Here is a 26425-nt window from a genome sequence, read left to right as displayed (position 1 = left end):
ACATTTTTTTTGCTTGTTCTGCTGTTATGACGCTTCAACCAATCAGCTTAAAGTCTTTGTTTGTTTGGTTCTGAACGCCTTCAGCAGGGCTACACATATCAATCTGGTTTTCCAGGTTAGCATTTGCCTCCATATTTATCTCGCCAAACCTTTTTTCCATTTATTGTGCCATTTCATGACTTATCCCTGTGGCTCTTAATGGTAACAGTTACATACAACACTAATATATAAATTGAATAATACTGAAACAGCATTCCTGGAAGTGGATTAATTTAAATTACATATGCGTAGCTAATAATTGTCATGAAAAGCGTCAAGCATCTTGTTGTTGTCATATGGAACATATTCCCCACCATCATGACAAATGATACATTTGATTATACATTGACAATAGAATGCCATTTTTATTTCTTATATGTATTATTTCCTATACATTACATTTTTTTCTTGTAATTAGTAGTCATGTCTTTTATTTCTCCTGTTGGTGTTGGTTGGTTTTGCTGTTCAGTTGGACTCGTAGGTGCACTGCTGCTGTCTGCAAGCCTTGAAGTTATAATGAGGCCTGTATGTTTGTGTGAAAACAACAGAGAACTGCAGTCTATTTTATCCTGTTTTTCTTCAGTACAGGAGGCGGGGAGGGCGCTGCTGGTTTGTTTGGTATTGAAACTGACAGAGGGAGCAGATTTGGAACCAAAAAGTAATGAGTCTTCTGAATATCCCGTAGCAGGCATATTTTAGCTGTGACATTCATTTAGACAACAAAATGGATCCAAACTACAAGTGACTGATTTTTTCTCACCCACTTTCATTCACATCTGATAAAAACAGCTTGTAAAGTCCACTGTATTTCTGTTTTGGAGAGCTGTGGGGGTTGGCATATAAAAGGCAACTGGGTGGAATACAGCTTTATCAGATATTACTAGCTAGCCTTTAAAAAGCTTCTAACGCCACTGCTTACATTGGTGTCAAAGGGGGTCTATTTTTTGTCCTTATTTGACTTTTCACCACCTTGTGTTTGTCAGAGCCACCCTGCAGTGTTATCATTCCTGTTCGTTGTTAATACATTGAGGCTTTTATACGTTCTGCAGTTTATTTTAAAGCTGTCACCGTTAATGGTAAGGCACACCTGCCCCTTGTCCAGCAGCGTGAAAGTCATCAGACTGCCTTTTATTTCCGCATATACTCTAAATACCACTTTAGGAGAATGAGTGAAGTCACTTCTGATGGGGTCTGTCAGTGGGTATGATATTTAGTGGTTAACCAAAACTGCACAAATTCGAGATGCATACGATGACAAACTGTGTGATATGAATAAACACACAGAATTTCCAGTGTTTCAAGTGTTCAGGTTTTGTTTTGATAGAAGTATCTAAAATTACCTAAAGTGTTGAATTTCCAGGAGTTTGAATCTGATAACACAACTCTATTGGAACCACAAAGCAATAATTTTGGGTTTGCATCTCTTCTGGCAGAAATATTACAGTTATATTGTAAGATATAAGGCTGTTTTGTCAGAAAGTACATAAATGTGGGACTAGCATAAAAGATTAGTGTTGTTTAGTTCATAGTTAGTTATTGGGGTTATAATTTAAGTTGGCACAAAGATGCTGAATTGTCTTGCCAGATTCATTGGATTTACTATTGTGCAATCTACAATGCAGAATATACAATTGCAATAAAGGTATTAAAATGATGAATTAATTAAATAATCAGTGGATTTATATAGTGACTTTCATGACACCCAAAACTCTTTACAGTGCATTATTCATTCACTTGCTGGTAGTAAGCTACTTTTGTAGACACAGCTGCCATTGGGGCAGACTGATGGAAGCAAAGCTGCCAATCGAAGCTGTGAGCCTCCCTAACTAACACTCACCTACCACATTCCTACTATTCAATGTGGATGAAGTGTCTTGCCTAAGGACACAATGACAGTTTTTGCCACTGGTGCCCCACCTGGTATTCCCAGTGGTCTCCTGTCCAAGTACTAACCAGGCTTGGAATTGTTGAGCTCTGACGAGATCAGGCTTTGACAAGCTGGTATGGCTGACTTAAGTATAGTATTCATTTTAATCTGGTGCTCCAGTGCCATCTGTTAGTATAGTTTTATAATAATACAGGGAATATATATTCACAATACACATTACCCTAACAGTAGAGATAGCTGCTACCAGTTTCCTTTAGTCTCTGGGCAGGCTCATGTTAAAGTTCATAAAATCACATTTAACGCAAATGGCACTACAATGGCCAGACTGTCATAAAAAAAATCTGTAACATTATTCACGCTTTCTCTCAGTAGTAGTTCACACTATTCAGTTTCCATCTTATTATATTTTTCACACATTCCAAAGCCTTGCAAATGCCGAAATACTGTCAAGAAGTTGTGACCTGCAACAGCTAGACTGATCTGTGCAAATATCACTACCTTTTGGCCAGGCAGACATAACACGCTGTGAGAGTGTTACAACATGTGGTCTAGAGAAATGGAGAGTATATAAGCCACTCAGGTGAGCAGCCTCCGTGTCGCATTATCATGGTCGGAGAATGGGTCAAACAAGGAGCAGATAGGCCAGGCTCAGTGGGCACCCAGGACGGGGATCGAGCTGAGCAGTCAGGCAGAGAAAAGCGGAGATCTACTGTCCCAGAAGGCAAGACGGAGGTGTGGGCTGACAGGCAACAGCAGGCTGGCTCCTACATAGGTGAGACATGCACTTATTGGCTTGGTGGCAGTCCCTGAAGATTTTGGGCATGTACCTGGAAGAAACCATACAGCGCTTTATGTCTTATATAATTGGACTTGCTATTCTATCAGGCTTGTAAAATCCAGAAAGAGCCAATATGACCTGGACATGTTTCCAACCCGGTGCACTAAGCGTATACCCATATAAATTGACAGTACATGTGTCAACAGATGGCTGATATGTGTAGTCATCTGTGCAAGCTGCGGGCATATTCAGCCCTTCAACACATATAGTAAAGTGTGAAAGCACAATGTAAACTCGGATTCCCCAATGCACTGTAGTGGCCTGGGAGCTGACAAACGCTAAAAGATTAAAGGTATAACGCTGCTAGCTGCCTAATTATGGGCTCATCATAGGGGATCAGACTGCCAGTTCTAATCAGCCTGTAAGTCTTCCAAAACACTACCCTAATACATCCAGCTTGGCCTTTAAAAGTCACCAAATTGCTCAGTATATCCTTTAAACACCGTTGTCATCCCATACTTAGTGAGTTGAACATTCTAAATTGAGAACGACACGTAAATTAGCCATCTTTACACACAGATTTAAAATTAAACCTTTACTTTATGCTGTTGGGTAGATTTGCTACATCTTTCTTTCTGTTTTTTCCATTCTGGAGGTGTCACGGTAATCTTAAACCTGATGCCCTACCCGAAACAGCCCTGTCTCTTTATCCAAGATTGGACCTAAGTGTGTGAAATGGGGAGTCTATGTGATTTTAGACTGTATTTCTGTAAAAAATATAATTGATGTGTTAGAAAGAGTTCTGCTGTTAAACTAAGGAATGATTTATTAAGCCCAAGTCACCACTGTCATATTCAGATTGATACAGCTGCAAATAACATACGGCTCAATGTTTTCTCTATAAATATTGTCTCAATTTTGCCACATTCAACTGATGGGATGAGCATATGTTAAATGTACATTTCTGCAGCTGTTTCCAAGAAAAGTCAACAGCGGTATAATGTTGGATGCCAGTAGTAAGCAGACACTCATTATTCGGCTTGACTTTGAAAGATGATACATTGCTCTCGCCCACTTTATAGTCGGCTTGTCTGGCCTCTCCTGACCGGTGGCCAGCAGGGCATCGAGGGAATTCCACCAAGCAATGCCCAGCTTCTTAAACGGTCACACCGGTCAAGGATAACTGCTGCTCAACAATTTGTTTCATCTGCTTTTAGCCTACAAACATGTATATAGATAGTGCGAGTGCTGACAGACTTGTTGATTTGTTCGTTGTGTTTTCCAGGCTGACAACGAATGTGTCAAAGGCGATCAGGTAACTTAATTAAGACTACACTGTTTTCATTCAACAGACAGTGCAAAGACAAACCCTGTTATATCCCTGTTTTTTATCTTTCATCTATAGGACCCACGAGGAGACAAGGGAGACAAGGTAATGTTCCAGCATGAACCATTTTCTCACTTTTTTGTCCCATTTTGTGCTGATTTAAATATTCACAAGTGATAAAAGGCAGCCATTATGTTGAACAAGCAATTATTGAAGCGCCATAAGTCTATCTTTGCAGCGGAACTGTGGTCTAACATCATGACTCAGCGCACACCTTGATTAACTTGCTAATAGTTCCTTATCAAGATAATGTGAGGAATAATGGAACGAAGCCCCCTGATCAAGCCAGCCTGCAAATTGCCTATTAATGGCATGGTAGTGAAGTCACCAAGGAACTGGTCATGTGTAAGACTGCAGCTTTAAGTGCTGCTGCATCTTATCTGTCCATGCAGTTAAACACGTTTAATGGTGTGCTTTCTTCTCTAGCAGTGCATAAACCTGATCTATGTTCACTGGCCTATTTAGAGCATGTGTCACAATTAGGGCTCTGTATTGACAAATGTGTCGTAGTAAGAGTCATGTCACAGTCAAGATGTCACAGAATCTGTTAATACAATGGTTTAGCATAAACAATAATACAATTTTGTTCCAGTATAATTTTATAAAATATAAAATCTGTCAACTGCGCAAAAAGTTGTAGTGAAGGAGTTTTCTTTTATTATGGATCATACCTGGACAACTGAGGAACTACACAGACATTTAAAAAAAACTTGAACACTTCCTGACTGTGTTGTATATATTGGTTTAGTCGTCCATTTATTCACATCTCAAAATATCCCTGTCACAGAATCATGAAGTTGTTTTTGTTCTAAATGTGCACCTACATTACTTCATAGAGTCATAGAGTTGTCAAAGGCATCAGCAATCACATACTAATTGATACTAAGATTCAAAACTAGATACTTAAATGAATAAGTTTATGTACTAAAAATTCACATAAACAGAACAAAGTTTGACCTTTCATGAGTTCTCAGAATGAACTCTTGCTAGCTTTATCAGAACTAGTATATGATTAAATTGTAACATAAACAAAGCACTTCTATTTTGAGTTGAAAATTATCATTGTGATATTGAAATATGTATCAAGTAATGAACCTTTTCTTAGTATCAAAATCAAGTTTGAAATATTTGTAACATGACAACAGTACTGCATTGTAACATTATTTTTCTTCTTTGAAGGGAATAGCGGGGGTCCCGGGTCAGCCAGGCAAGGAGGGCAAAAGGGTGAGTAAACAGAAACCACTTGTGGCCACTTAAATGGTTTTCAAAAGTGTGAGTCCAGCAGCTGAGGGACTTTTGTTTCTTTAGACATGTGTGTTTATTTATCTTAACACTGTCAGAGGGAATGGCAGTGCTGTGTGGATTATCTGTGCTTTATGCTTTAGGGTCTCATTGACAATAACAGAAACTCTACATGGACTGGCCCACACACAGAGCATGACCGCGCATATGGACAATAATGTGTGCACATTTCACTCTCTTTTCAGTTTTCCTTTTACTACATTCTGTGTGTGTGGCATTTTCATGTTCAGACGATTACCACAATTAGACCAGGCATGAGTCAGCACTGAGCTATGTTTTTGATAACATTGTTAATTCACAAGGGCTCATTAGCAGTACTGTAAGTAGCAGAGAGGATGCAAATTAGTCATGGCCTGTGATTTTTAAAGGTGTTCGCGCATTAAGTAAACTGTGTTTGACCCTCATTTGTGTAAGTGTTGGTTGCCATGACTGGGTAATATTCAGCACACCATGCTCTTGCCTTCTTGTGGTCAATTGTGTATAAACATATCACACTGTTTTAGGTGTGAAGGATTACAGGGTTAAGAGTAGAAATCAGATTACAGAAGAGGGATTATATCAACATTACAGAGCGCTGTTAATAACACAGGAGAATGTTAAAAAGGAATGGCTTTTCATCTCATTTGCTTTTATGCTTAGGTTTTGTTTATTAAAAATGGCTATAATTTGGGAGTGTGTTTGTTGTTTTGTCGCAGATACCTATAAAAGACAATCATGGCAAAACTGAGTATCATAACAGTGATCGTAAAAGACTTTAAAGCATACTGTTCTGCATTATATATAGCACCCATGTGGTCAAACTACAAAAGAGTGAGCAGACAGAAAGTGTGGAATACAAAGCCGCAGTGTGGAATACAAAAGACTGTTAGAGAATTGTATTGAAAAGGCTGAGATTGGAGAGTGCAGATGACCTGTTTGTGAGGGGATAATGGTGTAGCCATAGACTGTATATATATGTATATATATGTATATATATATATATATATATATATATATATATATATATATATATATATATATATATATATATATATATATATATATATATATATATGTATATATGTATATGTATATGGACATAGATATGGACATAGCTAATCTGGTAGCCACAGTGTTCCACATGGGAAGCATGGGCGCACTTCTTGCTCCATTGACTCTGGCTCCAATTCATTTTACATTGAAAAACGGTCAGCCCTCTCTCTGTAACTGCTGCGGTAAGCCTTGTCATTGTGGTCTTAAAATGTTTGTATTAACCCGCTCTACATGATCCTGGTATTTTTGTTTTGTCCGTGATACAAGATATAAACATTAACATCAGACAAATCCAGCACCTTCTTTCCCCGAGGTCACTCCCACTAGCATTAGCAACAGGTTTGATTGACAGCATTGCTAAGCTCCCACTCCCTGCTAAACGTGCAATATACAGTGTGGGCAGGAAGAGGCGCTACAACAGCCTCACTCCTGATTGGCTCTTTGGTTGCTATGATACTCGTGGTCAGAATTCCAAATATGGAACTTGGCTTCAAATTGGCCTCTGTAACTGTCACTAGCCTCGATGAGCTTCATTTGACTGGAACCAAACTCTATGGGTGATGTCACACTCACTTAGTCCACTTCCTTATACAGCGTGTGAGCACAAGGTACAGCAGTTTGTTGTAAAGTTTAGTGGTGGTGCTTTTTAAATTGTGTTATGTCTTTTAATTCTGAACTGTGAGCCTGTAATAAAATTTTGATGATGATGATATTAATAGAAAAATAATTTTCATGTCTTTCAACATCTCTACAAGGAGGCCTGTGTTACTGGAGTGTTGTTAATTTGATGAAAAAACAAGGTCAGCTTCTTTTAGCTTTTACAAGGTTACAATTATGAAAGAATTTTAAAAATACAAACTTTATTCACAGTTATAACGTTACTAGGCTTGACCTGATAACTAGTTTCAATGTGAAAATGTGTTTTATCCTGACATTTGGGAACACTTCACATGCATTGAATACTTTAGAATGCACTTTAGAATGTATATTAAAATAACTTCTTTGTACTTCTGACACAAATACAAAACATATAGTATAGTCGCACATAAGTAGGTCAGGCGAATGTTTTCCCTTTTACTCCGATTAAGCAAGAGTTAAGATGATGCACAGTACTGAAGACATCTGGACACAAGTATCTCAAACATCTCCACCCTTCTGGCCATATAGCCCTGGACAATTTATGAGCCATGATCGCTGGCATTGTTTCTCAAAGGGTCATTTCCCACAGAGTTCAGAGTAACAGTAATGTTTCAGGTGTTTTGGAGGCAGGGATCTATAATGAACAACATGAGCTCTGATGTCTGCTGCAGATGTTTTTGATGCTGTTGTCTCTCTACCTCATTAGTCAGGTTATTTTATGTTTGTCCTTTGTGAAGAAGTCAAAGACACATCATTTACACTACTGACTGCTTTGTAGACTTGGTCGATGGTAATTGGCTGGGAGGAAATAGCAAATGATTGAAGTTTTTGGTGTTATATATATAAATGTATATAATAAGTATATATGTTTTCTTTTCAGTGAGGAATCTGTCCTTATATATTCTCCTGTTGATCTAATGAGAAAGTGACAACATATTCTCAAATTAGAAGTAGCCAATATTGACAAAATGAATGTGTCTATTTATGTCTATTATTTTATCTATTTTTTATTTTTTTGCATTATCTCTATATCAATGAAACAATAAACGACAATTGTAATATTGTCCATTTTTCCCATCCATGTCTCAAATTACTGCATAAGTAAATATTTTGATTAAAGCATTGTTTTGTTCTCAGTAAGGTTTTAAGCTTATTTTTAAGCTTATTTTCTACAATTAAAGGCTAACCATCTGTTAAATAGAGTTTATTTCTTTCGTTCATCGCAGAGCTTCAGGCATATGATCCATATAGTATTTCATGATATCATTGAACAGCAGTGTAATGTGTATTTTTACTTTTGCTATACTATGCCTATATTTTGCTATTTTGGACATTTGTGTTTTTTATTGAGTATTATACATGGATATACATAAACATGCACAGGTCTATAGGCTATGTTTATGTACAGATTTTCAGTTATTTTTCCTCCTTTGGTGAAGACATTTGATCTTTTAATACAGTGTCTTTGATAGCTCACTGACTACACGGTGACTGTTAATGCACTAAGGTTTCAGGTTATTCTTAGCTAAGGGAGTCACATGGATGCCCTGAAGTTGTTGACCAACCTGCGTTTCTGCAGTCTACTGTCCTATTTTGGGCGGGGGGGACGTGTATCGTTACCAACGGCCCGCCTGTGGCCAGCTGATACAGCAAGGAGCTCTCACCCAATTAGCAACTCTTGTATGCAGTTGCACACAAGAGTTGCCTGCAACTTATGAGCCCCACTTAGAGAAATAATGTAGCAAATTTTGGACCAACCACACTCTCTATAACTTTAAGAGAATTGCCAGCAGTAGAAAGCTTTCACATGACTTTAGTCTCAACTTCAGCCATCTCTCCCCAGACTGTCTGCTTCAATTTATTGTTTGAGCGAAATACAACCACTCTAAGCCATTTAGATTTACTTCAAGGAGACATGGAGGACACTGTAGAAAGGGGATAGAGATAGTTGTGTCATTTCCACTGATCCTTCTCAAAAGCTTAGAGCAACATATGCAAGAAAGCATATCAAGGGCAGTCACCCAACCACTGCTGTGACCCTGTGCCTAACATTCACAGAATCTTGATTTTATCTTATTGCCTTGATGGATGACCGCTTCACTTTGTCAGGTAGCAGCCAGTCCAACCATGGCGAGGAATTTATGGGGAAGTATTGCCCCCATATTGCATATAACCATTAATAGTAATGGTAACGGCTTGGTTTTATCTATTATGGATGGCATTGATACTGAATGGCTGGCAAAGAGTAGGACTTTGGGACACACAGGGACATTACAGACGATCAAATACGAAGATTGGGAACACCAGTAAAAAGGATATGTCCCCCTCGCTGACTGTGGTGCAGCTCTAAAATATTCATCAGGTCCTGGTAATGATGTTCTAAGCTGTATGTTGTCATTACAGGCAAGAGCTGATTTACGTAGGTCGACCGGGAAATGAGACGAGGGAGATAGTCTGCAATTATGGGGTTAACTGATATGACCTGTAATCAATATATCAAATCCTTTTATAATTAATAAATTAACATTATTCATTCAGCAGGTGGCAAATGTGAAAAACTACTTCAGTCATCACAGTCTTTCTTGTTTTGAGTTTTATATTCTGTTGCTGTTTCAAACTCACATAATAACCATAATAAACATCCCGGTCAACTCCATAATTGTAACTGCTATAATTGGAAAGCATTATTAATCTATGACATTTTAATTAAGACAGTAGACAGTAGTATTTTTATTATATACTTTATAATGACCTATTTACTAAGGGCAGTTTAGAAGTATTTAGAAGGTAACCCTTTTTGAGCTTTGGAGATGTAGACAGACCAGTAATAAATGGTTACTCAAACATAAGTGAATGAAACTAAATACTTCAGGTATGTTTTTGAGGAGGAAACAGCATTAGAACATGGCTTAAAGCTTGTGTAGTGTAAGCCCTTCTAAGTAACAATAACATTTTGCAAATAAGGTCATAATGTTTAAACGCAAATATTATAGCAGAAGACTTAATTATGTAATTTTGTGAGCTAAAAACATGCTTGTTCAGCCTATACAGAATCAGCAGAGGAGGTATGTTTCATTTATGCTCTGCCAAGTCTTCACAGCTTTTAGGTTGGCACAAGGTTAGCGGTGGATTCAGTGCAGACAGGGGCCCATCCAGGCAAGGTAATGTCGGTATATTTTCTTGGATTAACGAATAATCTTTTCACCAGGCTGTCTCCAGAATATGTAATCCAAGGCTAATACAAAGACACAGATGCCATATGAATACACCTATACTAAGTAAATACTGGGGATATGACACATGTTTCTAGTTTGCTATAGAAATATGCATAGATATGGTTCGAGGTTAGTGATAAAAGACATTCATTATTCAGATTCGCTCGTTTTTGCCTTTTGGAAATAATGGGAATGTACATCTTTTCAAATAGTCTTTAATCAGTACAGGGCTGTAGTGTGTCAGATGTGCCGCTCATGTTTGTTCTTATTATACAGTGCAGTGTTCAAGCCGAGATGATGAAACTCCAGCTTCAGGAAGAACTGTGTCGGTGGAAGCAAATGAATTATGCAGCATAGATCCCCTTACCCATTTATTTATATATATTTTGTTAGTAAAGTATTTATTAAGTTATTTTAACGTATCATTAGATTTTGATTATTAATGCAGACTCATAGACCCTCATATGCAGTGACCAAACAAGAACCTGCCATAGGAGATTGGTATACTATAGATTCTGCATTGGTGTTACCGCAACATATCATTAGTGTGCTGCATAATGCATACTGAGGCCTGTAACACTCATTTATCTATGCTTGAAATTGGTACGAAGAGTGAATATTCATGCTTTTGCACTGATGTTGTTCAACTAGATGAACTAAACCAGGGCGGTGCAATTAATCACACTTTAATCAAGCCAAGATCCAATAGTTTCATATTGTCAATGATCAGCTTGGGGCTTTTTAATCGAGAGGCCTACAGCCAATTCTCTATCTTTTGAGCTCAGACTTTGGAAGATAAATTTGATTTTTGTGTGTTTAAAGAACTGATTAAAAGGCTGTCTTGTTTATGTTCGTAAAATTAAGATTGAAAGCCATATTTATTCATTTTTGATGAGAAAACGATCAATACAAGAAAAACAGATTATTTTTGTCATAATATTAGTCATAATATTCAGCCATTGTGAAAAAGAAACAACAATGCCATGAATTTGTACACTTTGGATAATTGGTATACACGACATTCATCATTAAAATTGATTATGCAATTGTTAAACAGCAATGTTCAACCACAAAATACATTACTCTGACCTAAGCTTTTCTCATCCAAAAAAAAACAATTTATTTCCTCAGGTTTTTGGTGGCATTTTCAATTGACTTGCCTGTGATTATCACCTGGGCCACTTGCCTGTAAAATAGCCTCTGTTTTTCCTCAGTCTTGGCTGCAGCTGGGGATGCTAGCAGATAACTCGGTGCCACACGAGAGGCCTGCCTCATATGTCACAGAGATAAGAAAGGACAAAAGTCACAATAAAGATGAAAAAGGCCTGGAGACTTGAGCTCTACAGTCCACACAGGATCACATGGAGGCTGGGGTTGGAGCAAATATTTTTAGCAAATAATAAGGTGTGCTTTGTCTGTGCTTCAGTAAAACAGCACCTGGTTTATTAAAGGTCCCATATTAGTCTGTTCTCTGATCTATGCTATAATGTTTCCTCATCACAAACAGACCTGGAGTTGTGTTTTTGTTCATTCATTCTCATGTTTAACACAAACCCTGCATATTTAGGCAGAGTTCTTCTCTCAAACATAAAACTCTCTGTTCCACCTTGTGATGTCATGTGGTAATACAGAAAGTCCTCCACTGTGTTTTTAAACTCCACACACCTTCACTACAGTTATTTGGATAATTTCAGCCCTGGAATTGCCAATATGTACTGAACTGAAGGTAAAAGGAGCTGTTAACATGAAAACTACCACTATATGACATCATAAGGTGGGACCGAGCATTTTGAGCTTGTTGGAGATGTAGACAGACTAATAATAAAGTGTTACTCAAACATGTATGAATGAAATGAAATACAACTCCGGGTATGTTTTTGATGAGGTAACAACATTATAACAAGGCTAAAAGCTCCCAGTCTGTTTTGCATAATATAGGACGTTTAACTGATCCTGATTGTTCAGATATACAGGCATTTGTCAGTTAATATTTTAGTCCATTGCATGTTTACTTGTATTGTTGTTTGGGGAGATATTATTGCTTTTCCTGGATTGTTCTGCAGTATAAATAATGAAATCTATCTTGTGTTTATTCAAATGTTTTAATGGTTCAGAAATAGCTTGAAAACAATACATTCTTGCAGTGAGCGCGTTTACCTTTCCACAGATCTGACCTGCAGTTTGGCCTAGTGGTGTCACCAACATTCAAGACACAGTATCTCTATGGAGACAATCAAGTTCACTGTGAAATATTCAAATTAATCGGTATGCAGCTGTATTTAGCAAGACATGTCAATACACTTAGTCAGTGCTCTTTATCTTTCATATACAATATACAAAGTGCAACTCCTGTACACAATAATTACTCCCATATTGTACACATTTATGCAGACTAGTGAAAAACATGATAAGGTTCTTGCATTTGACACATTCATCTGAATATAATGCTTCCATAAGTGCACTACGTTTATCATTTAAGTGGCTCATATTAGCTTTTTTCTGATTTATGTTATACTGTTGTTTACCCATCGAAAGTATACCTGGAGCGGTGTTTTGTTTCATTCACACCTGTTTAACACACAAACTCTGCATATTTACACTCTGTACACCTTCACCAGAATCATTTGGATGATTTCAGCGCCGGAATATCCAATCTCTACTGAACAAAAAGTGAAAGGTAGCTGTTAAAAACCACCACTGCATGACATCATAAGGTGGAACAGAGCATTTTGAGCTCAGGAGATGTAGACTGACTAATAATAAAAGATTACTTAGACATGCATGAATGAAACAAAACACAACTCCAGGTATGTTTTTGATGAGGTAACATTATAACATGGCTAAAAGCAATCAAGACTGATTTTTGCATAATACAGAACCTTTAAAATAGTCAGTAATAAACATTTATATTTTCATTTTAAGCTCTATGAGACATGGCAACATTTTAACCCTTTACTAGAAGCCATGAAAACTTTGGATACTGTTGCTCCTAAGATGAGAATTTTCAAGAGAGCCATTTCTATAGTTTCACTGTGAGTCATCCATCTTCACTTCTGATTAAATGCAATTCTGTAAGTGCAAATTGAGGTTCGTTTTCCATGTCAAAAACTGTACAGATATAGTATAGTAAGTGCTAAGTGACATATGTCAAAATAGTCAGGAAGAGCTTTTTTGTTGTTGTTTTGCAGACGGTCTGGTCCAAATTTCTATAGCAGAAAAATAAGTAATGGGTGTGAAAAGTGGTGTTTACATTCACTCTGTTTGGGTTTTGATGATGGACAAGACAGCTGTCCATTGACTTTTTTCCTCCTTTTCAGCTTTTATCCATTGCTCTTTCAGTGTCAGAAATGTGCTGGGAATTCGAGGCTGTTAATGTTTTTCGCACAAACATTATACAGGCGTGTGAGAGGCTGACATGAATGTGTACATATGAAGCTCTTAGCCATAGAAAGTCAAAGTGCTACGTAGTACGTGCTTTCAATCAAATGACATTGAATTGTACTGAGAGTTCAAACAAGATGCATTCAGATCATTTACTTTTAAACTAATTTATGTGTCCTCATCCCAAAGATAATACAGTTTGTCATTTAACCCGATTTGTGAGCCAGATGTGTTTCCCTAAAAGCAAAATGGGAACCTATAACTGGAATTTAGATGAGGTCGGGCTTAAAACCCACCAAATGTTGTTTTGATATAATTGAGTCATTCAGTATACTAGCTTTGGAATAAATAGGAGCCTTTTGCAATTTATTGTCCAATTCCTCTGCCAACCAGGCTCATCTCCGCTAAATGTAGTCACACTCCAAAAAGTCAGTCTTTAAATTAAAGTTAAGCTCTTCAATTGGCTGTTATTCGTTTACTTCTCACATTTGGCTGTAAGCTTCTTATGTTGCCACCAGCCACAGCTGCCCTGCAAAAGGTGATTGAAAGAAACATGGAGGAAAATCTGCGCCAATGGCCTCTCTGACCCCTATTAATGGCTCTACTATATATACTAGTGGGTAAAGTGTTTTGCTCAAGAGCACTTGGCTAACCAGGATATTAAATGCTGGGATATGTCATATAATTTCTCTGATGATTTGTTTAAAAAAATGTGATTGATGGATGCTTGTTTCAATATTCAATACTTTAAGGTCCTATATTATGCTAAATTGACTCTTGTGAGCTTTAAGGCATGTTATAATGTTGATACCTCATTAAAAACATGCCTGGAGTTGTGTTTTGTTTCATTCGCACATGTTAGAGGAATCCTTCATTATTAGTCTGTCTACATCTCCAAAGCTCAAAATGCTCTGTTCCACCTTGTGATGTCATGAAGCGGTAGTTTTCAAGTTCAATAGAGACACAGTGGAGCACTTCCTGTATTACCACATGACATAACCAGGTGGAACAGAGTGGTTTCTATTTGAGAGAGGAGCTCAGCCTAAGTATGTAGGGTGTGTGTGTTAAACATGTGTGAATGAAACAAGACACAACTCCAGGCATGTTTTTGATGTGGAAACAGCAATATGACAGATCAGAAAATAGCGTAATATAGGCCCTTTAATGTAAAATATAAAACTGGCTTTGCTGCTGCAGTGTTCTAGGTGCATGCTGTCTTATATATTCAGAACTGTAAAACCTAGAAATTATATTTGGACTTGGCTCATGTTCAGTTTGAGTCGTCTGGTTGTCTAGTGAGTGCAACATTGCAGTGACACTGATAGGGAACGAGTGATGGCTGGGTTTGCTGTGGCGGGAACATTTGGCAGCTGGTTTTTGCTCCATACACGTAGGCCGAGGAACAGCGGTCTAAGACTAACAGACTGTTGACCTCCACCAGTGCACCTGCAGAGGCCGATTATTAAGTAACGGGTCCCTGGTGAGAGGAGCAGACATCCAGCCAGAAGATCTCCATGGGAGGCCAGTGCTGATTTGGGGGATACGTAGATACATCAGTGGGCACCCTGGATCTGATTAGATCTTAGAAGCATTATGCAATATTTTGTATGAAGTACTAAAACATTCAATCCTACCCAGTGTTTTTTATGTTCAAAATATTAAAAAGCAGTTGTTCCAAACAGTGATCTGGATTCACACACACACACACACACACACACACACACACACAAATATATTTTGCTTTGGCACAGGCCTAATTAGCCCAAGTTTCTACAATGTAAGAACTTTTTTAAACTAATATGCTCTTGGGTTTACAACTGGGTCGTTTTACTTATCTGAACTTCTTTGATTTGATTGTGATAATTTTAGAAGCAAAACAACTTTTTTTTTTTTTTTTAATTAAAACTATATTCAGAAATATTCAGTCACATTACTATTTATTTAAAGGTCCACCATGCAACTTTTTTGATAGGAGTTCATCACCTGCTTGTCTCTAAATAGATGATATTGCTTTGCCTGGAATGTTCCACAGTATAGCATTTCAACTTCAATCTTACACCTTGAACACATCTAGGTGCGTCGTCTATTCGCAGATCCATCCGGTAACTTGGGGAGATGGGTTCACCTACTTGTTTCCATGGAGATAGATGGATTTAGTGTCACGCTGTGGAACATTTCAGACACAGTAAAAACATCTTCATGGCAACACAAGAAAAGTTAAATGGTTTACCTTTAATCATGCAGAAAGTTGAATTTAATTAAACTGCTCACAAGTTAATTGTATCTATTAGAATGAAAGTGAATTTTGGTCATGGTGTCGATAATCGTGAATAATCGTAAAATCTTTATGTTTCGTAACAGAATGATTTCACCTCTAACTCTCATCAGAAACGTGCATTATGGTTCTTTACAAATGTTCCTCACCAAAAGAATTATGCCTAATGGTTTTGTATAATTAGATATAACTAAATAATCCTATTCACATTACAGGGCTGACTGTGTAAGGACTGTTTTATGACCAATTACAACACGTGCTTTGCTGATTCAAGGCGCGGGTCACTCTAGCCTTATTTAAATACAGTAGTGTGACGCTTGGTTACAGTTTTGGCCGGAGCTCTCTGTGGTTGATGTGGTGACACGGAGGGAAGAATTTACAGGTCAGCAGGGCTCACAGCTGAGACTTTATGGCAGAGATTTACACCCTGTGCAATTTCACAAGCACAAGGAGGATTGTGTTAACCCTTTGCTGAGGCGTATAAAGCAGGTTATTCCTATCTTTCGCCCTGTCCGATTTCATATTGAAGAAACGCAGGGAGCCACTCTGCTGACACCTGTATTACACCAGGAGGTAGCACTGTTGCCCAGCGCACAAGGCAATTAATCTTGTCCAATGTCAAGTGCATTGGGACAAAGGATGAAACAAAGATTTGACCTGATTGGCTATGAAAAGGTCTCACATTTGGGCCCAGTAGGGACGGGAGGCGGGTTACAGGGGAAAGCGTTTGGCACATGCAACGACAGATGCACAAAGCTTTGATTTATCTGTCTGACTCGGGTTGTTCCCAGCGAGCCGCGTTATGGCTATACACATTCACCGGTGTCCAGAATAAACACACATTAATTGGCCAATTAATTACAGGGACAAATACTTACGAGGCGAGGCATTGAGATGGGGACTGTTTTGATTGTTCACTGGCTTTTATAGGGTTCATATGTGTTTGTGTATGCAGCTGGTCCTCTATGTAAGAATGTGCAACAAGGGCTAATGTAGGTCAATGCATCCTCAGAGCATTGGACAGGAGAGTTGCAGTTGGCCAGAGTGCAACCCCTTGTTCACATATCTACAACCTCACGTCTTACTCCAAAAATGTATTTTTACGACCTTGCGAGGAGGTGTATAAATGTCCCTGCATCCAAAACTAAAAGTAGAGTAGATGCAGTCATGTTACAATCTGTGTCCACAACTCTTTCACATTTCAGACGCTTGTTTTAAAGGAGTGGGGTTAAAAGTGGCGTTGCTGGTGTATCATGTATCGAATGGGGTCAGTTGAACCCCAGCCACCTGATTGATGGAGGTATGAGAATGGACAAAAGGTGGATGGCCTTTCTGTGACTGTGTTAGGTGCGGAGGTGTACAGTCATCCAAACAATGGGATTTCACTGGCTCCAAAGAGTCTACTCACTTATGGACACACTCACTCTGCAAAGACCAGGAATGTAAATATCTTTATATAGATTGTAAATATGGAATTACATAATTGAATTCATATAGTAGAGGGTTGTCAGCACAGTCCCCGTTTTCGAACAAATGGAGGTAATAAAAATTGTATTTTAAACTTAATATTCAAAACAGTAACACTTACACATCCATTAAAGTTTATGGTCCACAAATTTGCTTAAAATTGGCCCAGATGGCTTCATTAAAAAGGTAGCATTGGGCAGAATTTCACTACATCCTTAAGCCAAATAAATTAAAAAGATGATTAAAACATTAATGCAGGCAATAGTAATTATTGAAGTTTTTTATAAATATGTGCTTTTTTCATTTTAGTTCATCAGCAGGCTAGTGTGCCACACTGCTCCTATGGGGCTGTATTAATCTGCACAAGTGATTTCCTTATTCACATGAAATATTTTCTTTTCATTTTCTGGCCTAATTTTGAATTTGTCATTTTGACTTAAACGATTTTAGAAAAATATATCATTGCAATTTTTTTGACGAGCATTGCGGAATTAGAAAAATCTACGTTTGTAGAGGTGTAAATTAGATGACAGTCAGTTTAAACATGATTCGACCCTATGGAAATAGGATATTTAGTTGTTTTCAGATTAAATTACACAGTATGTCCCCTTGCAAATTGTGGCCTTTTATATTCCAACTTTGATTCAACCGTAATTAATTAATTAAACCTGTTGTATTGTAATAAAACTAACCTCTTAAAGTCTGCATTTTAAAGTCTATATTTTGTCAAAATTGGATGTTGCAGTCTTCAACACTGGCCGCATCATTACTTGCAGTATGTCTGCAATGCATTTGATTGCCAACAATCCTCTGACCACAAGCATTTCAAAGCATGCTTTTGTGTCCGCTCTAATGGCATGCCTGGCAGTAGTGCAGTGACTGTGGCGATGATACACAGGCAAGTCCTCAGCTTAATCTGCTATTCTTGGTGAGTGATAAGAAGCACAAGGCTCACAAGGGCTACAGTACTGAGCCAACAGACACAGATCTTTGTTCAGTGTATTCTCTCTGACCTCAAATATTTGGTTTGTAAAATGAAGCCGGCTTTATTCAAAGTAGATTTTCACCCTCTCTTATTCACTCATGGATAATGCATTTATGAAACACTCAATATCTGTAAACATAGGCTAGATGAATAGATGAATAATACAGCCACAAGTCCAGATGAGGCTGTGGAATCTCAGAGAGCCAGGACTAATAAGAGCATCATAAGGAGAAGGAAACATTCAAACAGCCATGTCTATAGTGAGCTTAAGTACCACGCGAGTACTGGTACATTCAACAGTTCAACAGATCTGTGGAAACGCAGCTCATTGTTAAATATAAATTTATCATTCTTACCACATAAAAATGCAGATTCACATCATCAGGGCTCTCTTCCGCTCCTCAGGAGTTATTAAATTCAATGGGCTCTTAAAACATCAATGATGCTGCAGATGTAGCTTGCCTTGACTTAGTTTCTATAGTAAGTCATTGCCTCTCATGTGTCACAAGCCACGAGCTCGGCTGTTTGCACACTGTGTGGTAGAGCGGCTGAAATAGCTTCATAATGGTTATTTTTCCCAATAATATGCTGTGCTATCTGACTGAGTTGCCTTGTGATACCACCTGTGTCCCTTTGTGTCGTGTGGCTGTTGAGAGGAGGCATAATGTGCTGTGAAAATTATTGTCACTCCGCCTCACTTTGCACAGCTTCGACTTCCTCTTCTCTCATCTCTGTAAACCCTACAAAAAATCTCCTTTATGGTATTCACAGCCTAATTGCCAGACTGCCTAATTAGAGATGTTACCCAACACACATCTTACATTCATGCATTGAGGACATCCATACTGAGAGAGATGGCTCTTGGTTGGCCCTGTCCCCCATGCTCTGGAATATGTACGATGAAGCTAGTTTGCCATCTAGTGGTGCTTGTAGAAATAACCAAATTGTCACGACCTATGATTGAGAGGCTATGAGGTAAACCTTCATGGAAAGATTTATCCAAAGACTATACAGTAGGTGCCGTCTTAGCCAGCTGAGCCTGACTTAAGCCAGCCCCAGTGTCAGTTATCTCTTTATGCGTGCCTGAATATTAGATGGCTGTAAGTTAGAGCATTGTGCGCCACTCAAAATGGTGAAAATACTAAGCTGCATTTGAGCCCCTGCCAGGCAGCTGTCAGCTTTGTCGTTCTTCCTGCCCCGGTTGCTCCTCTCACCCTCAGTAAACAACTGGAACAAATCCTATTTTATTAAGGCTTTTACCAAATGCCCGGGCATTTGGTGAGAGTGTGTACAGTCTTGAGCAGGCACGCATAGACCCCAGAGATCTGAAATGTGCACTCTTTTTATAATGGGATGTTTAACCAGGAGCAGATGAGGCACCTCTGCTGTGTCTTTTAGGATGGATTTACTTTCTCTATAATCAATATTAGCTCCTGCTGTATTCATACCCTGCTATGATACAGGGAAATCTGTTTGTCATACATTTGACAACTACAGCATATGGTGTACATTCAATAGACTTTTGCTCTTTTCACCACTTGACACACATGTGTAGCTGGCCTGATGTGTACGAGAAAGTATTTAACAAAAGAGGATATGAACATGTACTAAATTGTGTCTATAGGGATTAATTTGTTAGCTCTAGTATGTATTAAAATTGTGATCACAGGTTAAACAAAAAATGGTAAATATAATATATGCTGCAAATGTGTTGATATTTTAGAATCACTTTGCACATTGGTTTTCATGTTCCCTGTTTTTACAGCTATTAAGGCTCATGGTGAAATTTTTAAATGAGAAATGAGAAAATATTGCATAGAGGAACAGCTGACATTTGAAAATTAATTACAGAATAAATTAGCTTTTGGTGGCAGTCAGAATAATTGTGTGCATCTTGTTTGAATCTGGATACAATAAGCGTCCCTGTGGGGCAGGGCTTGATCAGATACTGCACTTGTGACTGTGTGGAAAAGAGATTGTTGTCCTTTTGATTTAACTAGTGTCATTGCACCTATATAACTCATTATACTGGTCTGTTTTTCAATATTGTTGTGTCTCAACACACAACAACATATTTGCTTTAAAATACTAATACAGTCCATAGAGCATTTTGCATGTTTTGGTGCACTATTATTTTTATTGAACAAACACAGCTGGGGCCTATGAGCGATGTGGTCAGATCCCATTAAGCGTCAATGAGCAGTTGGACAGCAGTCTCAGGTGGCCTCAGCGCATGCACCCTTGGGAGACAGCAGACTTAAGTCAGGCAGAAGGAGAGGGAGTAGCATTTGTGTTTTCACTCAAGAAAAGGTCATCTCTCCCATAAGCTACATAACACTGCACACCAACTGGGCACAGCCATGTCAGATATGCTCCCTTCAGGTCATCAAGCATCTGGGCTCACGCCAGATATGGGAAAAAGGAGCTGGATCTCACTGTTGGTACAGACTTGTGTTTAGCTTTTGTCGATATTATCCAACGCCTATCAGGAGAAACACCTATCAGGGGAAATGCAAGTTCTACCATCACCATTGGTCCAGTTTGTGTATTCCATGATGTTCATTTCAGAAGTCTCCTTGAGTTTATCTGCAGACCCTGTTTGACAAGGGCATTCGGCAGGTGGATTATGAGGATGCTTGATGCTATATCTGCTTTATTGTAGGAAAAATATGGCACCCTTGGCCTTCTCCGTTTCCCATCACTGTGTTATTCCCGTACAGTGGATGGACACGGCACAGACATGTTGACATTTGGGCTAAGGATTATGGAGTCTTCATGAACGAGTGCCTCTGCTGTGTGTCACTGTCAGTGGCGACTTGGCTGTAAGATTGGGGCTTGTGTTGTAGGAATGAGAGGATGTTGCCTTTTGCACTTTACAACTCAGAGCAGAGCTGAAGTCGGAGGAGGCTGGCATCCTTGTGGATTAAGTCAGAAGTTCAGGAAATACTGTCAATCTCCAAAGGCCGTCTCCTCGCCTCAAACCCAGGGTAACCTCTATCCAGCTGTATCGCAGACGCAATTCTTACAGCATGTGATGGAACTTTAATAATACAACATCCTGAAATCTGAGATGTTAAAACTCTGCTGCTGCTCAGACGTCAGTGGGTTGCATTACAATTATGCCTTCAGTGGAATAAATTACATTCACATTTGCTTGTTATGAAATTACCAAGCAGTCTGCAAGGTTCCACTCATGCCTCTCAACAATAAGGATCCCGCAGAGCCATGTGAAACACTCTGTTGATTTCCGCCAGTTTGTGACATATAGATTAGTTCCTCCTCCTACTTGTGCAATGACGATTCCAAATTGCCCTTGTGAATAACTGTAAAAGTTAATGGTTTTCTGTCTGTCTCTGGGTCAGCATTAGAGCAATTTGTCATTAGCCAGGATGTACATAACCTATGACATAAAGCAGTGATCATCGGCCTCCCAGAGCTCTCATCTGCCCTGTAAGACGTCTCTGGGATGAACTGCGAGTAGATGTTGAAACCTTTAGGATTCAGGATTCTCACAACTTTTCCGATAAATACCTGCAGTGAATAACTTTTGTTCATGAATACAAGCTGCAAAACATAGACACAAATGATAAATGGTAAATATGTTAGACCATGGGTTTTATATTATAAAGAAGCTTCCTGTTTGTGCAGACAATAGACAATGCGCATGAAATAAACCTGTTTTTCTTTACAATTGTGTTTTGGTCCCATATGACTAGCTCCAAGAAGAGTTTTTTTTTTTTTTTTTTACCATTTGTCAGTATGTAATGAGTTGAATAAGAATAGGAATCTCTGCATGCTCAGACAATGATTAGAACCCTTTCAGGGAGTTTTGAAGGGACACTTTCTATACTCCTGAATGTCAAAACTACATATTGTTGCTTTAAAATGCGCTGCTGTCTTCTCCCTACTGCAGCTAAATACAAGTGTGAATATGTTTAGCCTAACCATGCCATCTTTCATTCACTCCTAAAGCATGTTCATTTCCAACTCCCACTGCCTCTGCACGCACTGTCCTGTCATCTGCCTCCTCCTCCTCTCATCCCTCGTTTCCTTTCCTTACCTCCTTCTCTCTCTAATCTACTGCAATGACCTGAAGGAGGGATCCACACTGCAGCGCTCAAATAATAATCAAGCACTAGGATGTTGTCAAATTTATAGGACACCAGCGTAGCCTAGCAACAGAGATGGCTAGGGTGATCCGACAGGCAGCAAAAAGTTGGGTGAGGAAGAGGAAGGAGGGCGAGTGACAGCGGAGGGAGAGGAGATAAGCAGGAAGATAAGAATTTATGAGAAAATTGAGAAAAACAAGAAAAGCACTTTGATTTGGGATTGGTCTTGGAGTTAGATAAATTATACAGTGTGCATATCTTCAAAACTAAAATGTATATAATTCTTCTTCTTCAACTGTAGGAAAATACAATCTGCAGCACAACAATTGTATTTCTTTAAGGGGCCATGTTATGCTATTTTCTTATCTATGTTATAATGTTGTTTCCTCATCACAAATATACCTGCATTGTTGTTTCATTGTATTCATACGTTTAACATACAAACCCTGCATTTTTAGGCACATTTAGTTCTTCTCTCAAGCAGAAAACACTCTGTTTCACTTTCTGATGTCATGTAATACAGAAAGTACTCCACTGTGTTTTTAACTCCATACACCTTCACTAGAATTATTTGGATAACTTCATCTCTTGAATTACCAATCACTACTGAACTAACAGCCTTATAACATGACTAAAATCGCACAAGAGCCAATTTTGCATAATATGAGACCTTTAAAGACAATCCTTCATATTCATAGGTAATTCACTATATTTTGATTAACTAGTTTGTCATCTTAATGGGCATGACAATTAAGTAGTGTATGTTATTTAATCTATTTATGTCATGGTCCCACCTCTTCCCATTGTCAAGTCCCACCAGCTAATTTATTCATCATTAAAATGTCAACCCCTCTGTGGATGATTATACTGGAAAATAATCAATGCTAAATTGTCAGCATGAAAGTAATCAGTGGTTGTCCAACTAAATGCGTGAAACATGTAGGCCTGTCTCGATAATTACTATATCTACTTATCGTTCAGTATATGTTAGATGGAACGATATTCTTTTAGGGTCAGAATTTATCATCTTTTTCTTTGCACTGTACTGGGAAATTTGGGATTAGTTTTGGCAATATAATCAGATTTGAGCTGAAAAAGGTTGAATGAATCATTTCTATGACTCATTACAGAAAACTAAGTACTCAAGTAAACCAAAACTTCAATTCTTACAACTGAACAAAACGTTGTAGTACTAGTGTTTCATTCTGCAGTTTTTTTCATTACAGCTCATGTCTTTTTTTTTTAATATTGTAGATTTAGAATAGTTTTTGTGGTATAAATTTGCTCTTGGGTTTTTGTGTCGGTGGCATAAATTAGTTTCAATATTATCGTTTATCGTCTATATTTACTTCGAAATGTGTTATTGTGGCAGGCCTAGAAACAAATTGGTCGACACTAACACTAGATTAGAATGGAAAATTTTACTACATGGTCATGAAAGCAAAAGAGAGACATTGCAAGAGTAGTTTTGGTTAAACTGATCAATGGGACAAGAGGAGCTTTTGTCACATTTCAAGTGCCTTTGTCTTGGGGCTCTTGTACTCACTCACACACTCAGCTCTAACTGAATACTGCCTCAATAATACATCAAAACAGATTTTTGCATAACATTTTATTGTGGAATGCTTCAGGTAGTTTAGTTGACGGAGTGGGTTGGCTCTTCACTCTAATGAAGGAGGTTGTAGGTGTGATCCTTGGGACAGATGACACTTTTACGATTGGTTAGTTCAATCCCTCTTGTGTTATTGAGAGTTCTCTGACACTTCTAGTTTGTCTCTTGATTTGAAAACAGACATTTCCTGTCAGTCCTCCTCATGTTTAACTGGAATTATTCACTTCTTGTTTGTTCAGAGATGGCTAGAGTTTCTGCATGTATATGGCTGCAACGTTCCCTCTAATTTTTCACGAGTCTGAGCAAACACACAAACTCCCTGAGCGTCCCATGGACCACTGTGAGCAACATCAGACGTGTGCACTGTGGTCATGCTGCATCACATCCATCCAAGTTAAATGGTTTATTAAAAGAATCAAATTACCGCATTTACATTTCTGTTATAAGACTTTTAATTAAGTGCTTTAGCCTCTTATACAATGAAAATGACAAAAATCTTGCTCATGACCTGTGTAGTATGTTAATGCTATTGGAAGTATAAATATTTCATTTTAACTATGGCAAAACATGAGCTTCCAACCAAACCAAGCCAACTGTAAACTCCAATGTTGAAAACACACTTAACATTTTTATGATAAAGCTCTGACTTGTATTATGAGTATAAGCCATTGTGTGAGGCTTTTGCTGTGCACTGAGTGAGATTGTCCTACTGTGTCTGGGAGACAGTCCGGTAACTCTTTTTCAGTATATGACACGATCATTTGATTTTTACAACTCATAAACTAGTGACAGTATTCAATGACCAATACACACTGAGAGGAATCTGTATCTGCACACCCAGCTGCTCTATTAGTGTACATTTAAATATCATATCAAAACACAATATATAATGTGTATTTGTACATAAAATATATTCAAAACAAGTGGTATGGGTCAAAATAAATATATATTTACAAACTACACACTACAAACAGTGAACAAACACACACACTTCAAAGTGTAAACAAACACACACTGGAAACTAAAAATACACTGTACATGTGACAGTGTGACAGTCATTCTGTGACAGAGGTTGGATCGAGTCCCGCTCGGACCAACTTCTGTCATTGTGTCCTTAGGCAAGACACTTCACCCGAGTGGTGTGTGCGTGATGATTGGTGGTGGTCGGAGGGGGGGCAGATTGGCATTAGCTAATGCTAATGATTACACATGATATATTTGACCCACAATTAAGTCAATAGCAGAATAAACTACGCTTACCGATCAGGAACAGCATCCAGTCCATCAAAACATAAGGTCCTCTGCTCCTGAGTCCATCATGAGATCTTCACTCGGTTCCACGAACCGCGCCGGGTCCGAGATGTCTCTAGTTTAACTTGTACAAACATCCACAGTGTCCTCGGTCGCGTACTTTCTTTGTTTTGTCCGTTTCGTCATGTTTAAAACGCAAAACTGCTGCAAAACAGTACGTAAAATTACGCAATTATGCGTGCGTAATTTTACGCACGGATCTTTGCCCGAGGGCCGTCGGAACGTTCAGGGGTTAAACACTTAGAATCATTAGCGAGTCTTCACTCCACGTCGGCCACATCGGTAATTATGTGATTCTCGTATGTGAATCACATAATTGGCTGGAGCAGCTCATCACCGGTCACACTCACTGACTCACATTGAAAAATAGCGCAGAATGAATTGTTGTGCAGAATGAATTGTTGTGTGTTTATTTTATTTTCGACTCGATTTTTTTGTGCGCAGCACAGATTTTCTGTGCGCGGAGAACGTGTCAGCAGAGCGTAATTGCGCACACGCGCAGCTTAGAGGGAACAGTGCCTATAAATTCAACCATTTTAGATATTCTCAAGTGCGAGTTAATATTTGAAAATGGTTGAACAATGAGCCTTATGCAAATTTCAACAAAACAAGTTCTGGCTGTGTTGTCATTATTGTCTAAAAGTGCTTTTCTTTATTTCAGTATTTTGCTGAAAGTTGGTATTCTTGGTTGGCGCTCTCTGACAGCCTTGTTGCTGGGATACAACTTTGGACCATATTCACCTCTGATACCCTGTTCCTCTGGCAAAGTGACGTTTAACACAAAAATGAAAGACAGATTGTAAATTTTGACTGCGCAACATTTATTTCAACTTTGCAAGGCTCATACATTTTTCAAGAAGGATTTATCGTGACACCCTAACACTGCTATATTTACACAATACAAACAAGAAGCTATGGCTGAATCTAAAATTTCATTAAGGATTGATCTGTGAAAATGCTCTGTGCTTTGCTGGTGAGTGGAAGTCATGCTGCTGGAGTACTTAG

General features: G+C 38.4%; 1 protein-coding gene across 6 annotated transcripts in view; it reads left to right on the top strand.

The window, feature by feature from the left end:
- The window catches only part of LOC117382218 (collagen alpha-1(XIX) chain), a 113803-nt gene that overhangs the window by 35038 nt on the left and 52340 nt on the right, over window positions 1-26425 (top strand). For 5 of the 6 annotated variants that reach the window (XM_055227234.1, XM_055227231.1, XM_055227233.1 and 2 more), the window contains 3 exons: window positions 3991-4020; window positions 4111-4137; window positions 5272-5316. The exons of the other annotated variant lie outside the window; for it this stretch is intronic. In XM_055227234.1, the coding sequence (XP_055083209.1) occupies window positions 3991-4020; window positions 4111-4137; window positions 5272-5316 (102 nt within the window). The remainder of the gene's footprint in view (window positions 1-3990; window positions 4021-4110; window positions 4138-5271; window positions 5317-26425) is intronic. 6 annotated transcript variants of the gene reach the window in all.

This window comes from Periophthalmus magnuspinnatus, chromosome 15, assembly GCF_009829125.3.
Source record: "Periophthalmus magnuspinnatus isolate fPerMag1 chromosome 15, fPerMag1.2.pri, whole genome shotgun sequence".
NCBI classification, from domain to species: domain Eukaryota; kingdom Metazoa; phylum Chordata; class Actinopteri; order Gobiiformes; family Gobiidae; genus Periophthalmus; species Periophthalmus magnuspinnatus.
This window is presented reverse-complemented; position numbering and strand designations above follow the sequence as displayed.